This window comes from Microcaecilia unicolor, chromosome 9, assembly GCF_901765095.1.
Source record: "Microcaecilia unicolor chromosome 9, aMicUni1.1, whole genome shotgun sequence".
In the NCBI taxonomy this organism is placed as follows: domain Eukaryota; kingdom Metazoa; phylum Chordata; class Amphibia; order Gymnophiona; family Siphonopidae; genus Microcaecilia; species Microcaecilia unicolor.
Genome location: NC_044039.1, coordinates 180,827,266 through 180,843,312, shown reverse-complemented (window position 1 = coordinate 180,843,312; position 16,047 = coordinate 180,827,266). Strand labels below are relative to the sequence as shown.

The window sequence follows — 16,047 nt, the reverse complement described above, 5'->3', positions numbered from 1 at the left end:
TTCTTTTTCCCTTCCCTATATGATTCGGTTCCAGTTTGGCCTGGCGGCCTGTACGCTTGTACTCTGTACGAGTGGGATCCCAATTGGCCTTGCGGCCCGCATGAGTGGTCTATTTCCCTTTTTTGGTGGTACTTGTTGATTTTCCTGAGTGTGCGGGGCTTTGTGTCCATGGTATTGCATAGTGCATGCTTGGTCTACCCCAGGCCTTGGCCAAGGTCCTTTCTAGCTGGGCACAAGGGCTCACGAACAGATTAACAACATGAAGCCAGTGGTCTGTTAGCAATTCAGAGAACTAAAAGTGAAAGTATCGCTTTGTGTATTTCTTTAAGGAGAGAGATGAAGCTCTTCTAGCCAGGAGGAGCTTGGAGTGGGAGAACAGTACCCTTTTACAAAAGCTGAAAGGCAGCCATGAGATGTGCGATAAGTCTCACCAGAAGCTACAGAACAAAGAGGTCCAAATGGCTGAGCTTGACCAAAGTCTCCGTGAATCCTTGTATGAAGCCAGAGCAGCCCAGAGCCTGCAGCAGGCCTTCCTCACTCAGCTGGCCACCCTCCTCAGCAATGCATTCATCACTGTGCCCAGCACAGAGGAAGCGATCAAAGGGCGGCTACAAGACCTCTGTGCCGGTGAACAGACGTGGAAATTTGTAAGTTGTACTGAACACAACACTGAAAATGGTCACATTGGCAAGATTTATTTGTCCCTCTTTCCAATCAATAAGCAACCCGTGATATTTAGCTTATTTCCAATGTCACAATATATTGGATTCATCCACTTTAAAAAGTTTGCTTAGTTTATTTTTTGTTTAACAAGGGAGCTCTTTTCATTTTAAACCAATGAGGAAACTGGTTTGCAAATCAGACCCTGTATGTAAAGCATGTTGGTTTGGCATACCTTGACAAGTATACATGTAAGTTTGGGGATCTGACTGCTGGTTTCAGGCATGGCTTTTTTTCTTAGTTATTTTTACTTGATAATAACCAATAAAATATGACATTGAATTTTACAGCTAGGGGAGGAGAAGCCCAATGCTGTTTCTTCACAGTGATTTTTCTAGAAATTTCTTCCATCATGTATTAAATAGTCTACTGTTGGCCTCTGTATTCACAAAAGCACCTATTGCTACTTGATACTACAGAGAGCGGCACTCAGGAGCAACTCTGGAAAAGATTTGCACAGAAAAGCTGGTAGATGCATGGAGCCAGGAACTGGCTGAAGGCCAAATGCACCTTGAGTGTGAATAGTCAATGGCATTCTCTCCCTCCTGCAGACACTCTAACCCCTTTATCACCCTCTCTCCACATATTTTCTCTTCCTTCTCTTTCTCTAGACATTTTTCCCTCTTCCCCCTACCTCCACAATTTCTCTCTCTCCTTCCCTTTAAACATTCTCTGCCCTTTCTTCCTCCAGACATTTTCTGCCCCCTACCGTTGTACATTCTCTCTTTCCTTTCCTCTAGGCAATCTCTCTCTTCTTTTTCTCCATTCTGCCTTCTACCTCCATACAACCCTTATTTTATCATTCTCACTTTAATATTCCCTTATCTCTTGTTTTTCCTGTTTGTCTGTCCTAATTAGATTGTAAGCTTTGTCGAGCAGGGACCGTCTCTTCATGTTCAAGTGTACAGTGCTGCGTATGTCTAGTAGCGCTTTAGAAATGATAAGTAGTAGTAGTACATTCTCTCTCTCTAGACATTCTTTCCCCTTTCTTTCTCCAGACATTCTCTTTCCTTTCTGTCCCCTACCTCCACACATTCTCATTGTCCTTTTCTCTAGATAACCTCTTCTGTTTCTTTATCTCCAGACATTCTCTTCCCTTTCTGCCTTCTACCTCTGTACATTCTCTCTCCTTCCCTCTAGACCCGTGGTCTTCATTAATTCATATACTGGGGCAACTTTAGATTCTAATAAGCTGAAAGAGAACTGCCAAATTTCTTCCCATGAAGGGCCAAAACCCTGCTGGACCAGTGTGAGTCAATGACATGCATCCCCACCAGCCCTCCTTCAAACTTTATTTGGGGGGGGGGGAGGGGTTATCCTCAAGGTTGTGTGCATTTCCAAATGCCATTCTCTTTTGTCTATTAAGAAATGCCTTGTTTTTTCAAGCATGTGGCTCTTCCCCCTATCTACTTTCCACTTTCTCTCCTGAACCTAGGTATAGAGGCAGAGTAGCAGAAAAGAAACAGAAAGTCAATGGTCTCCGAGAGCCACCAACAGCTCCCGGACCTTGCATTGAAGAACACTGTTCTAGACAAACTCTTCCTTTTCTTTCTGCAGACATTCTGCCTGCTGCAGTAATCAAAGCAAAAGTATGTGTGGTCATTTACACCAATGTGGGCATTTTAATTATTACCTCTCTTTGGGATCAATTTCCTAAGGTGTGGTGCATGGTAGTGAATGCTAATATGCGTTATTAGTGAATAGGGTCAACGGATAATAACAGGTGCTGAGATAAATAATGCACATTACCGTGGGTCACGGGTTAGTAAATAGAACACATGCCTAAGACATCTAAGAAAAGAAGGACTGTGAGAACATTTTTAACATGTGAATGAACTGCTTAACCCACAGGCAACCGAGGATCTTCAGAAGAAAATTCTCACACTAACGAAGCAGCTGGAACACCAGCGGGAGCTGTATCATGAAGCCCTGAGCAAGTCTTACAAAAGTGAGCAAATGCTGCAGGAGCACAAGGACTCCCTGAAACATCTGAAAGGGAAATTAGCTTCCGACGACTTACTCAAAGATGGGTATAACATTGAGAGAAAGAAAGTAAGAAGGCTTCTAAAGAAATAGTTACTTTTAAGTATGTGGGGATTCTCTACAAAATATATGTAAAATGTTTAGGATGTGGAAATATCCAAAATTCTTCCCCCGTTTCAGCCTCCCCTCCTGCATTGTAATGCTGTCACCAGAATCTCTAGATCCTGGAAGCTCTATTCACATTCAAGGGATATTTGGAAGACTCCCCCAGAATCCCCTTAAAAAGCACCCCCACTTCTCTTTCTCCTAGTCCCTGCTTACTCCCCTATGATAATCATAGCCCCTCTTTGCCCCTATCCAGCTGATTGTCCTCTAATTTCACATATATCTTTTATTCAAACCCTCCTTATACCTCCCTACTCACAATAATCCACCTTTTCTCCCTCTTAATCTCTCTCTCTCATCCTCTCCTGCCCCTGTACTCAGTCATTTACAGTTTCCCCTCCTGACTCCTCATCTTGCATGAAAGACTCTTCTGCCGAAGATAAATTATGTCCCATTCATGGTATTGCATGTCTTTAAGAGAGTGTGAGCTTTATTGTACCCAAACGCAAACTTCTGCAGATTCGGGCACTGTGTGACCCACTCTTTCATAACTGTACAATGCTGGGGAAGGGAATCAATTTGCTGTTCTTTGACACTGAAGCCAGCCATAGCAACTTGAGGAACCAAGAACATAATCTGCTGGCATGTGCCTAGAGAAGAACCTGATTAAGGATCCAGTTGAGAAAGGGAATTTTTCCTAGGAATTACATGGGGAAAGCTCTACAGAATAGTCAGAACCTCAGTTTAATGTGTCACTTGAAAGATAGTAGGTTCAGGAGTACAGTGTCCTTAGATACCATGTTGAGGATACTGGTGGTTATGTATAAACCAAGAGGGAAAGAATGGTCCCTATCAAGCCATTGATGCTACTTCCTGCAGCATTCAGTATTCCTTCAAGATCCACCATCCATGTATTCTCCGAAACAGTCTTGCTTAGCTTCTGAGGTGGTAGGACTGTAGGGCACATAGAAGAGCTTTTAGGAAGCACAATAAATTACTTAATGTATTCACCTACAATAAAATATCAAACACTGTGCTGTGTTTTTGCACAATTCAAAGCAAAAAGTTCAGGGAAATGTGGTAACAAATACATGTTTTATTTTAAATCTGTTTTTATTAAAGATGGCAGTATAGAACATAATATAAGCTATGTGTCTTTGGTTCTTACACTTATCAACTCATTAGAACCAGATTTTGAATATTAGCAGTTATTCCAAACAACCTTTAAATCCCATTCCCTTTAATTTCTTCTCCCCCTTCCCTATAACCCAGGAAAACAATGTTAGAATAAGCGACTTTAATTGGTCGCTAAATTTTGTTAGTAACATGGCATGCTCTAGAGGAAAGAGTTGACCAATAAGGTTCACAAACTATTTGAAACTCTCTCCTTTGTGATCTCTACAAGCTTATGCTTTCGTCAACCCTCGAGAGCATTAAGATCCCTCCTCTATGGAGGAGTGGCCTAGTGGTTAGGGTGGTGGACTCTGGTCCTGAGGAACTGAGTTCAATTCCCACTTCAGGCACAGCTCCTTGTGACTCTGGGCAAGTCACTTAACCCTCCATTGCCCCAGGCACAAATAAGTACCTGTATATGTAAGCCACATTGAGCCTGCCATGAGTGGGAAAGTGTGGGGTACAAATGTAACTAAAATAAATTAGATGTCTCATCCTTTCATACTGTTAATTTGGAAGAATATAGGTCCTCTGTTATTTACATAGTTGGGCCAACATTATGGAATGCACTACTATATTGTTTAAGAGCTGTGATGAATTTAGAGACATTGTTTCAGCAAGCCTTTGGTAATGGTGTGATTTGAAGTCTTTAGCTTTTGATAGCGTCATCGATGACACAAGTTGTAAACTGATCTATCATCGTGTTTGCTATATATTTTAATGTTTTATTTTTGTTGTATGTCCTTATTATATATTATGTATGTTTAACTGTACCCGGCCAAGAATAGCAGATTGCGCGGGCTATACATTTTTTAAATAAATACATTGTGTTTCCTTTTTTGCATCTACACCTATGTGTTGCATAGCCAACAAAAATGTGATCTGCATTCTCCATTGTGGCACATTGGGCACCTCTGGAGGTTTCTGATTCAATAGTATATATTTACATGCTATTAAGAACACCTTTCTAAAGAAGTTTTTAGGAGCTTTAGAGCGGGTTTGAGCTGTAGACCTCACCTCAAAAAGGTCATGTTGTCCATTAGATTGTAAGCTCCTTTGAGCAGGGACTGTCCTTCTTTGTTAAACTGTACAGCGCTGCGTAACCCTAGTAGCGCTTTAGAAATGTTAAGTAGTAGTAGTATGTTGTGGCATTATAGCTAAGAAGCTCCTGAAATGTGCACAGAATACTAACAAAGGTATGTTAAACATAGTTGGCTTGAAACTGTAGTTTTTGCCTTTATGGTCAGCATTGCAAAGCTATTGGAAATGGCTAAAATTGCGAGGATGGCTTGCCAGAAAAAGTATTCCAATTTGACTTCCTTTCTGAGCTGATGCATCTTGAATCTGGAATATGTGGACTCTTAATTCATTAACATAATGCACTTCTTTCTGCAGCAAATGAGATTTTTACAGCAGTTGGCAGAGAAGCTAAAGATACATCAAGGTATTTCAACAGAGAATCTACAATCCCAGTATGAACTACTCTTGGATGCTGCTGAAGAGATAAGTAAACTGGATAAGGAAAATCTTAGTGAGAGTAAAGTCCTCATTTACAACTTACAGAAAAAGGTTGGTTTTAAATGTTTAGAGCATGGAAGGTAGCATAGGACTATAAACTCAGATATTTGCTTATTTTTCTTGTCCACTATTCACTGTGACCTTAGCAAGTCACTTAAATATGTTATGCTTAGAACAAGGGCTTGATGCATTAAAGAATTTTTCCTATTTTATATCTATACTAGTAAAAAAAAAAGGCCCGTTTCTGACACAAATGAAATGGGCGCTAGCAAGGTTTTCCTCGGAGTGTGTATGAGAGAGAGAGAGAGAGAATGTGCGAGTGTGTGTGTGTGACAGAGAGAGAGTGAGACTGGTTGTGAGTGTGTGTGTGAGAATGAGAGTGTGTGCCAGGGGCCCCCCTCCCTCCCTCCAAATTCCAGGGTCGTCCCCTTCCTCACTCTCTCCGAGTTTCAGGGTCCTCCCTCCCTCCGAGATTCAGGGTCCTCCCTCTCTGTTTACATTTAGGACTACAAATTCAATGATCCTACTGAAACAATAGGGTCACTGAATGTTGGGCATAAAGGTGAATGGATAAATGATCCACTTAACCTTATGCAGAAGTTGTTTTTCTGAATATTACCCCCATTATTAATATTCCTCAAGAAGCAACATTACTTCATTGTAGCTTCTACACTTCAGCTCGGAGATTCACTGCAGCTACGGTACCATTAATTAACAGGCAGATCATGGCGGTGCACAGCTCTAAAAAAAAAAAAAAGCAAAAACAGAAAAGAATTCCATTGTTTATAGGAAAGGTTCAAAATCATACAACTAGGGCAGAAAAGGTAGGTGTAGTGCAAGAACGAAGGGGAGAGAGGAAAATAGGAAGTTGCAGGACCAATGGGGAAAGAAAGTCCTCATGCAGCATCAAACGCTTGACAAAACAGCCAGGTTTATATGTCAACTTTGAATTTCTTGTAAGACAATTCAGCGCAGAGGGGATGCAGCATAGGGTTCCAACGAGAAGGGGCTATGAAGAAGCACCTTGAGAAAAAAATATTATAGGCATAGTATTTGAAAAATCCCTTTGGCAGTAGTTTATAAAGGTCCAGTCCACCGGCTATGTTTGGAATGATTGTATTCAAACGCTTCATCATAAGGCACGACCTGGCCACATGTTGCTAAAAGGCTCTTTAGGTCAGCTAGAATGTGATTCCCTCACTGAGGAGCCCTTTTACTTAGAAACATAGAAACATGACGGTAGATAAAGGCCATATGACCCATCCAATCTGCCCATCCTCTGTAACCCCTAATTCTTCTTGTTCCTAAGCGATCCCACATGCTTATCCCATGCCTTTTTAAACTCTGGAACAGTCCTTGACTCCACCACCTCCACCGGGAGGCTATTCGCAAGGTCTGGCTAGGCCCCTGGTGCCAATTAACATCAATAATTGATTGTTAATGGCTCATTAATTCGTTTGGGCCAGATTCTGTAAATGGCATATAAAACCTAGACACGTCTGATTAAAGTGCCAGGCGGTATTCTATATAACGCACCTAAAGTTAGGCGCATTGTATAGAATAGTGCATAGGACCGGGGAACACACTTACATTTAGGCACATCCATTTACACCACTGAAATCCTGGTGTATACACCAGTGCCTAAATTTAGGTGCGTTCCTCCCAATTCTATAACAACACGTGTAAATTCCAATAACGCCCCTGACACGCCCACACTCCTCCAATGGACATGCCCCCTTTTCAGCTACGCGCATTAGAAATTTATGCACACCTCTTTTTAGAATACGCCTAAAAATAGCGTAAATTCCAATTTTTGCCAATTAGTGATGATAATTGGTTGTCAACCAATTATCTCTGGCTCATTACTCAGTTGAGTAGCACGCATAAATTGGCCACATGCACAATTTAACATGCACTACTCACCGTGCCTTAGATACAATTCAGGGGTTTGCATGCCCAAATTTGGGTGACCTTTATAGAATCCAGGGTTTGATGTGCAGTAAATAGCAAAGCATTATCCCTTTATCTGATTTATTATCATCGTGAACTGCTCTCTCTCAAATCTACTCACCATTAACTTAGGGGTTCTTTTACTAAGCTGCGTAAGCGTCCACGCGTGCCCAATGCGTGCCAAAATGGAGTTACCGCCCGGCTACTGCGTGGCTCTTGTGGTAATTTCATTTTTGGTGCGCGTCCGATACGCATGTCCGAAAAATAATTTTTATTTTTGGACGCTCGTATCAGACGCGCGCACCAAGTGGCATTTGATGCACGTAGGTCATTACTGCCCAGTTACCAAGTGAGACTTTACCACTAGGTCAATGACCCAAAATGGATGTGCGCTAGTTTTGAGTTTGCTGCATGTCCATTTTCGGCAAAAATTTTAAAAAAGGCATTTTTTTGCAGGCACGCTGAAAAATGGATCTGCGCGCTCCCAAAACATGCGCCTACACTACCGCTGGCCATTTTTCAGCACACCTTAGTAAAAGGACCCCTTAGATTTAGAAGAGAGGACTTTGTATGTGCTTCAGAACTTCAGTGCTTACTTTTAGAGACCAATACACTTTATGATAAACTTTCTTTTAATACAGGTAAACTCTCAGAAGGAAAAACTGGAGCTTAAGAATTCACAGCTTGAACAATTTTATGATAAACTTTATTTTAATACAGGTAAACTCTCAGAAGGAAAAACTGGAGCTTAAGAATTCACAGCTTGAACAATTAGAAAATAAAATCAAACAGCTTGAAAGAGAGAGAGAGCACCAGGCATTATCGAATACAGAGGGCATGCAGAGCTTGACCGTTCAGAAACTGCAGAAAAAAATTGGGAAACTTCAGGGGCAACTGAATGAACTAAAACTCGCCAATCAAAGTATGACAGCAAAGCTTGCTGATATCAATGACCTCAGAGTAAGTATAGAAATAGGTTAGATTGAAACATTTGCTGTGTATATTGGTAATCACGAAACACTGTGTCCTGAAGCGGATCTATGAGGTCTGTTTTCTAAGCTGCATTATAGCAGTAGTGCACATGAAACAGTGAACAGATGTTAAAATCCCAAGGAGTGGAGGAGTGGCCTAGTGGTTAGCATGGTGGACTTTGGTCCTGGGGAACTGGGTTCAATTCCCACTGCAGGCACAGGCAGCTCCTTGTGACTCACTTAACCCTCCATTGCCCCAGGTACAAATAAGTGCCTGTATATAATTGTAAGCTGCATTGAACCTGCTATGAGTGGGAAAGCGCAGGGTACAAATGTAACAAAAATTAAAAAATAATGTTTGTTAGTTTCACCTCTGTTATTTCACCATAGTTTGTGAAAATCTGACCCAATGCATGTTAGAAATGAGATGTGTCACGGGTAAATGCATTCAGGGTATCTCATTTTCATGCAGTGTGTATGTTAAACTTCACAACCTGTGTTGTTCATGGAAAATCGGTCACAAACAGAAGGCAAAATGCTCCACTGAAGGAAGGACACCAAACAAGTACAGTAGAGCAAAGGAAAGGAACCTCTCGCAGGTGGTGTTTTGAAATATCTTTATTTAAAAATCTTCTAAAACATGAGGGAGTCCCGACACGACTCGTGTTTCAGCCTTACTGGCCTGCATCAGGGGTCTAGGAATTCGTCTTTCAATATGTATTCCTAGATTGGGAGTCAAACGATAACATCTTGTATCTTGTTGGGTCTCCCTCATGTTTTAGAAGATTTTTAAATAAAGATATTTCAGGACACCACCTGCGAGGGGTTCCTTTCCTTTGCTCTACTGTGCTTGTTTGGCATTCATGGAAAATCACCACCACCTCCAGAAGTGGTGTTAACTTTCCTCCCTGCTAATTTGTGGTCCAGTTCTACCAGGGAGCAATTTAAAGAAGACACAGGTGTCTGATGTTGAGACTTCCTGTCGTGCACAAGCCACAGAACTAGTGACGTTTCCTACAATTTCATCAACTGGCTAGGCAGGAAAGGTAGGGGACTAGCAATAGATTTTTAAAAAAATGTTTGTCCATCCTGTCTTCCAATATACAGTCTCATTTCTTAATGGAAACTCTCCTGATTCACTTGGCTATCTCTCCCCCATAGACTTTCTCCATATATACCAACCTCCACCATTGTTTCGCTTCCTCTATATTAGAATTACAAAGTGTTATTAAAGTCAGCATTTGGACTCTTTCCTAATTCTACTTGGAGACTTAAATATTCATAGGGATAATCCCCCAGCCCCACATTCTAAAGATTTTCTGCTTTTCTTAATCAACATGTTAATAATCAAAAAATAAAGCAAGACATGCCTTAGATCTCATAATCTCTGATTCACATTGATCTACAGCTCTGAGTCATTACACCTCTAGCCCCCTGCCTTAGACTGATCACTGTCCACTTGATTTTATTTTAGAGTGATTACCTATCTTGGTTTCTCCCTCAGTTAGAAAAAAATAATAATCAACATTCAGGGTCATTCTTCCTCTGACCTTTAAGACAATTGTTGATAATCTGATTTTAATGTTAGACCAATTTTTAACTCTCCCCTTGGAAAGACCAGGCTGCAGCCTGGAATGCATCCCTACTCCATCTTAGACAGAGTAGCTATCATCAAAACATTGAACACTACCTCCAAAAAAAGAGAGGCCTGGTATGATTTCAAATTACAGGAAGTGAAAGGGGGGTCCACGCCTTCCACAATAAGCAAGCATAAAACACAAGGGTGGAGGCAAAACCCAAGTCCAAATGACCAGCCCAAGCAGGAAGTAAGAGCGTCAAAACAAGTTTATTGGGACTCTAAACGGTCCGTGTTTCGGCAACAAGCCTTCCTCAAGGGTCTAAAAACATAACATTTAATATTAAAATATTAAAAAAATAAAAAAACATAAAAACAACAGTTAGGATCAAATAAAAAAAATATATAAAGTGATAGTAATGACACACACAACAATAAAATTAATCCCTTTTTTAAAATTTTTGCCAAAAATAGACATGCGGCAAAATGAAAATTGACACACATCCATTTTGGGTCTGAGACCTTTCCACCACCCATTGACTTAGCAGTAAGGTCTCACGCGTTAACTGGGCGGTAATGGTCTACACGTGTAGAATGCCTTTTACCGCCTGGTTAGCTCTGTGCACCAGAAAATAAAAATTATTTTCCAGTGAGTGTAAAAAATGAAATTACTGCCTGGGCCATGCAGTAGCTGGGCGGTAATTCCAAATTGATGCACGCCGGGCATGCACCCTCATGCGGCTGACAAAATGCAGGTTGAGTAATAACTACAAGAGCATTCTCTGTAGCTAGGTGATCTTTGTATTTAATCTCAACTTCTTTGGTATCCTAATTCTGTAGTAAATTGCTTTTCTGTTTTATTTTATTTATTTTTGTTACATTTGTACCCTGTGCTTTCCCACTCATGGCAGGCTCAATGTGGCTTACATGGGGCAATAGAGGGTTGAGTGACTTGCCCAGAGTCACAAGGAGCTGCCTGTGCCTGAAGTGGGAATTGAACTCAGTTCCTCAGTTCCCCAGGACCAAAATCCATCACCCTAACCACTAGGCCACTCCTCCTCCACTGTTTTGACCTTCCCATCTACCACTGCTTCTGTAGCTCAGCTCTCCTCCCGGTGAAGGTTACATTTCATCGAGGACTGAAACTCAGGGCTGTGAAAGAAGTTTATGCTCCAAGGGCCAGGCACTGAACAACTACTTACTCCATGCTAGCATGCAAGAATGCACTGACTTATTCAGTTCTACCATCACCTGCAAAACTTTCTCTTTCCTAGACCAAAACGAGCGCGCAAAGCAAAACTATAGAAGAGCTGAATAAGTCTTTGGAAAAACTTGAAAGCATAAAGGAGAAGGCGGCCAAGAGGGTGGTGAGTCTGAAAACAGAATTGGACTACACAGTGCATGAGATGAAGGGAGAGAAGGCAAGAGCCCAGCAAATGCTGGAAGCAGTCACTAATGAGCTCCAGACTGCAAAAAGAGCACTTGAAGAAGTAGCAAGACGAGAAAAACAGGTACGCTTACTTTATTATTTTTTTATGCTATTAAAGCAAATCATTAAGGTCTTTTTAGCAACTCTAAAAAAGGCTGATTAAAATAGTTCTTAGTGGTTCTGGCTCATATTAGTTGCAACTTTGTTCACTTGGTAGCTGCTCAAGAAGTTTTAAAGAGACTTTATTCAATAACCCAACAGAAAAAGAAAGGTTTTGTCCCACAGATCCTGTGAACTGTTTTTCAGAATAGCCTTAACACACCCTTGATAAAGAACATAACAGGAACGATACTTTCCTTAAAATGCAATTAGAAAGTATCGTTACTGAATTTTAACAGTTTTGCAGTGATATATGAAACATGATGGATTTAGATCGTCTTTCCAGGACAATTTTGCTTTTTTGCACATTGAGGTAGTTCATTTCTTTTAATTAAAAAAGTAAAGTGACAAAGTACTTTAAAAATAAGTGAATTGTTGTTGTATTTTCTTTTTTTGTTGTTGTTGTTGTTCTGTGCAGCTCATTGACTTTAGAGAAACCATTACAAGAACAATGGGATTGAACATAAACACATTAGCTGTGCCAGACCACGAGATCATCCGTCTACTACAGAGCACTATTAAAGCTCATGAAATTTCTAAAGTTACTTCTAATGACAAATCAAAGTTACCCTATAACTTAAGGACTGGATATGGAAATCACCCAAATGCTTCTGTATCCTATGTCCCTCCATCGAAACATTCACATTTTTAATACAGAACATTTGTTTACTGAGTTACCACTTCTTGCGAATAATTCTGAAGCTGATGTACTGACTCACAGATTTCCTCAGGGCCACTGGCCTCGTGTTACTTTGCTACTCTTAGAGCAAAAACTGGGTACACAAAAATCCCATGCAGACTTTCTCTATGGGGACCCAGAAAGTACATAACGAGACTCAATGAGGTGTAGTTATGTTTTTTTTGCAAAAATTGGCCTACAATGCGTGTTGGGTTTCAAAACTTTTAAATTAGTGAGCTATTTTGCACCACAGCAGCTAATTCCTTTTGCTTTTAATTCAAATTTTGCACATAACTGACTATGGCAATTATTTTAGAAAGAAATCCAAATGCTACCGTGTTTCCCCGAAAATAAGACAGTGTCTTATATTAATTTTTGCTCCCAAAGATGCGCTAGGTCTTATTTTCAGGGGATGTCTTATGCGGGAGTAGTAGGGGGACTGTGGCGGTCGGGAACAGTATTGAAGTGGGGGGCGGTATCCTGCAGGAGTAGGCCGTGGCTCGCCTATCTGCCCACAGTGACCACAGGGCTCGAGCAGAGCAGAGCTGCCCTGGCCGGGCTGGGAATGGAGGAGGGGTATGAACTAGGGAAGGTAATGGAATGTGGGGCTGGGCTGCTCTGGCTGGGGGGTCTCAGGAGGTTGTGAGAGGGCTTAGGGCGCAGGATCATCTCTACCGTATTACAAATGTTAAAAAAAAATTCACGGTAGCTCCGTTCCCCGTTGGTGGTGCTTTATGCGCTCCTCCTGTACATTCGCAACACTTTCCATCCTTCTAGTCTGACGTAGCCCTTGGGCGATGGAGCAGCACCGAAAGGGCTCGGTTACTCATTTTCTTTTCTTTTATTATCTCTGCAAGGGGGATGTTTCTTTTCTTTCCGGGCTCACTTACCAGTAGTCAATCTTCACAAAAGCGTGAAGGAGGATGGTAGGAGTCCGCTGGATGATAGATTTTCCACCTCAGTCTTGTTTCTTGCATTTCTTTTATGTTATTTCGTCTTTGGGTTGCAGCGAAAAAAATTAAGGTTTCTGTGTCCATGTCCCATCAGGGCCAAACAAAAACTTTGCTAGGTCTTACTTTCGGGGGAGGCCTTATATTTAGCAATTCAGCAAAACCTCTACTAGGTCTTATTTTCAGGGGATGTCTTCTTTTCGGGGAAACAGGGTAATAGTGGCATTTGTTTGTCCTGTTTGTCTGTCCTAATTAGAGCAGGGACTGTCTCTTCATGTTCAAGTGTACAGCGCTGCGTACGTCTAGTAGCGCTACAGAAATGATGAGTAGTAGTATTTGCAAATGTATATCACATACACCTGTTTAAACTGATCTCAGAAAGCTGCTATTTACACGTGGAGTACCATTCTATGCAGAGATTTTAAGAGGGTGTGCTGTGGGCCCAGTTTGGGCAGGCCTAAAATCTTTATGTGTAATCCCCATTTTACAAAGGGAATAGACGTGTATGGAGGAAAACTTACCACATGGTCATTTCTATTTCCCAAATATAGACAGCCTTTTGCCCTCTGAGGTAAAAGGGGACCTCAAGTGTGTGTCAAAAACATGCGCTGATGCTAGCGCAGGCCCCCTTTTACCGCAGCTTAGTAAAAGGACCCCTAAAAATCTGTAGGATACAAAGGTTGACAAATCCAAAATATCAAGAAGACTGAAAGGACTCAACGCAGTCCTTCATAAACTGAACAGTGGAGACAAAGTGATGTGTATGCGCACGCATCATCTTATCACCCACCATGCTATCATACTGATGTTGCTTATGAAATCTGCATGAAATATTTTATGGTTGTCTTCTGGTTAACCTGGATATTAATGCTTGGGTTATCTTGAGTGCTGTGATCCTACCTATTGATGTCACAATAAAACTTTAATCCTGGTGGACCCCTGTGTCATTTGTCACTTCCTCTTCTGGTCGTTACCGCTACTGCGCTTTATCTGTATTTCTACAAGGAATATTTCCTCTATTTCTTCAATTGAAAAAATAGTGCTTGCATAAAAATGTAACAAACTGTATTAAAAATGTCAGGTTAAACAAGGTGATTTCAAAAACATTTTATTGCCTTCATATATTGAAATTATGTACTCTGAACTGATTTAATACTCTAATATCATATATTGTGTAAAAAAAAAAAGTGTTGTCACATACGATCATTTTTCTTTGGCCAGTGACTATTTCAGCAAGATTATATAAAATGTTGTGACATATCAGGATATCTTGCAAATAATTTGAAATAAACAAAAGAAATGAAAATAAGGTGATGCCTTTTTTTTTTAATTGGACTAACAATACATTTTTGACAAGCTTTGAAAGGCAGAACTTTATTCTTCGGGTTGGATATGAGCAAAAGATGAACTGTCTGGATTAGACCATTCAAATTATTGGAATGCTTTTTTGAGTCTCATATATATATATATTTGATATTGTCAAGATACAGATAAAACAAGTGGGAAGTGGACCAATGACTCCAGGATGCTGAGACTGTGGTGGTATATAAAGGAGCAAACTTTATTGTAGACTCGACACAGTACTGTGTTTCGGCCACAGGCCTGCCTCAGGAGTTTGTCGCTGGCCAAATAGAAGCAGGAGATTCTACAGCTTGTTTACCGATGCCCGTCCTATTGAAATACTTCAACAGCTTTGAGAAGCCAGATGTTAAATTAATTCATATATTATTTATTTACTTTTTATTTCTCAATATAAACAAATAAGGCATTTATTATTTTCTTGCTTACGAGCTTACGCTTTCAGGGGAGCCTAGCTATACTTCGTTTACATTGAAATTGTAATCCTCCTTGTGAGGGGATCTACATAACGCTGCCTCTCTTAAAAGTCCCTCCAATAGCCTGAACCACCTTAAGAGCACAAAACCTGCCCCGGGAGGAAGTGAGCTGGGAGGGGCAGAGTCCATACCTGGGAGTATAGAAGACAGGGCCAGGCTGAGGTTAAAGAGGCCCAGGGAAGAAAGAACTGAAGCCCCAGTCTATGCCCTGACTGAATATGTCTAGCTGCTGTGACCTGGCTGAGGTAAGCCAACCTTGTGCTTTCGTTAAGACTCACAAGCTTTGCTGAGACCTGGACCTCAGAGAAAACAAGAATTGTAGGCTGTGTTTGGGCGTGGCAATCCCAGCAGTCACAACTTGTGTTAGGCCTGCCTCTAGAGGCCTGCTTAATAACTGTGTTTCCTACACCACAGAGGTTTACCCACACTATGTCTCGGACCCTGTGAAGGAACAGGCCCGGGAAGTAAATAAATACTTATTTTGTGTTCATGCCTTTTGTCCAGCTGTGTTATTTCTCTAGCCCACTCTCAACCCTCACTCAGAGTCTCACACCCCTCAACAATTTTGTGACGTTCACAAAGATATAAAATAGTGTTGATTAATCTTACCTGTTGTTTACTTTATAACACGTCATCACTCCTTAAAACAGGGTACAGAATGTAAGCAACAACACGTAAAGACCTGTAGGATTCTAGCCCATAAGCCATACAAGTGGATGAGGAGCTAGGCTTTTCTCTGTATCACTGAGCTATGTTTTTCTTTCCATTCTGTCCCTCTTCCCTTTTCTTTCAGATTGAGTTTGAATGACTGCCTGTGGGACCAGGAATCAGATGTAGCCACCTGCCATCTTTCACCTATTTAAAAACGTAGTAGCCCCATTGATCAAGGACCTATGGGATTACAGTATGAACAGTTTGTATGTGTATCCCTAGCCAGTAATTCAGAATCTAATTTATTAAATTGATGGTTCTCTGACATGAAAATGTTCTAACTGTAAT

At 41.0% G+C, this 16,047-nt stretch overlaps 1 protein-coding gene across 1 annotated transcript in view; it reads left to right on the top strand.

The window, feature by feature from the left end:
• LOC115477724 (coiled-coil domain-containing protein 170-like) overlaps window positions 1-12,581 on the top strand; it is a 60,688-nt gene extending 48,107 nt beyond the window's left edge. The window contains exons 6-11 of the mRNA XM_030214778.1: window positions 330-647; window positions 2,572-2,772; window positions 5,377-5,550; window positions 8,170-8,409; window positions 11,271-11,507; window positions 12,003-12,581. Coding sequence (XP_030070638.1) covers window positions 330-647; window positions 2,572-2,772; window positions 5,377-5,550; window positions 8,170-8,409; window positions 11,271-11,507; window positions 12,003-12,236 — 1,404 coding nt within the window. The 3' untranslated portion in view covers window positions 12,237-12,581. The remainder of the gene's footprint in view (window positions 1-329; window positions 648-2,571; window positions 2,773-5,376; window positions 5,551-8,169; window positions 8,410-11,270; window positions 11,508-12,002) is intronic.
• The last annotated feature ends 3,466 nt before the right edge of the window (window positions 12,582-16,047 follow it).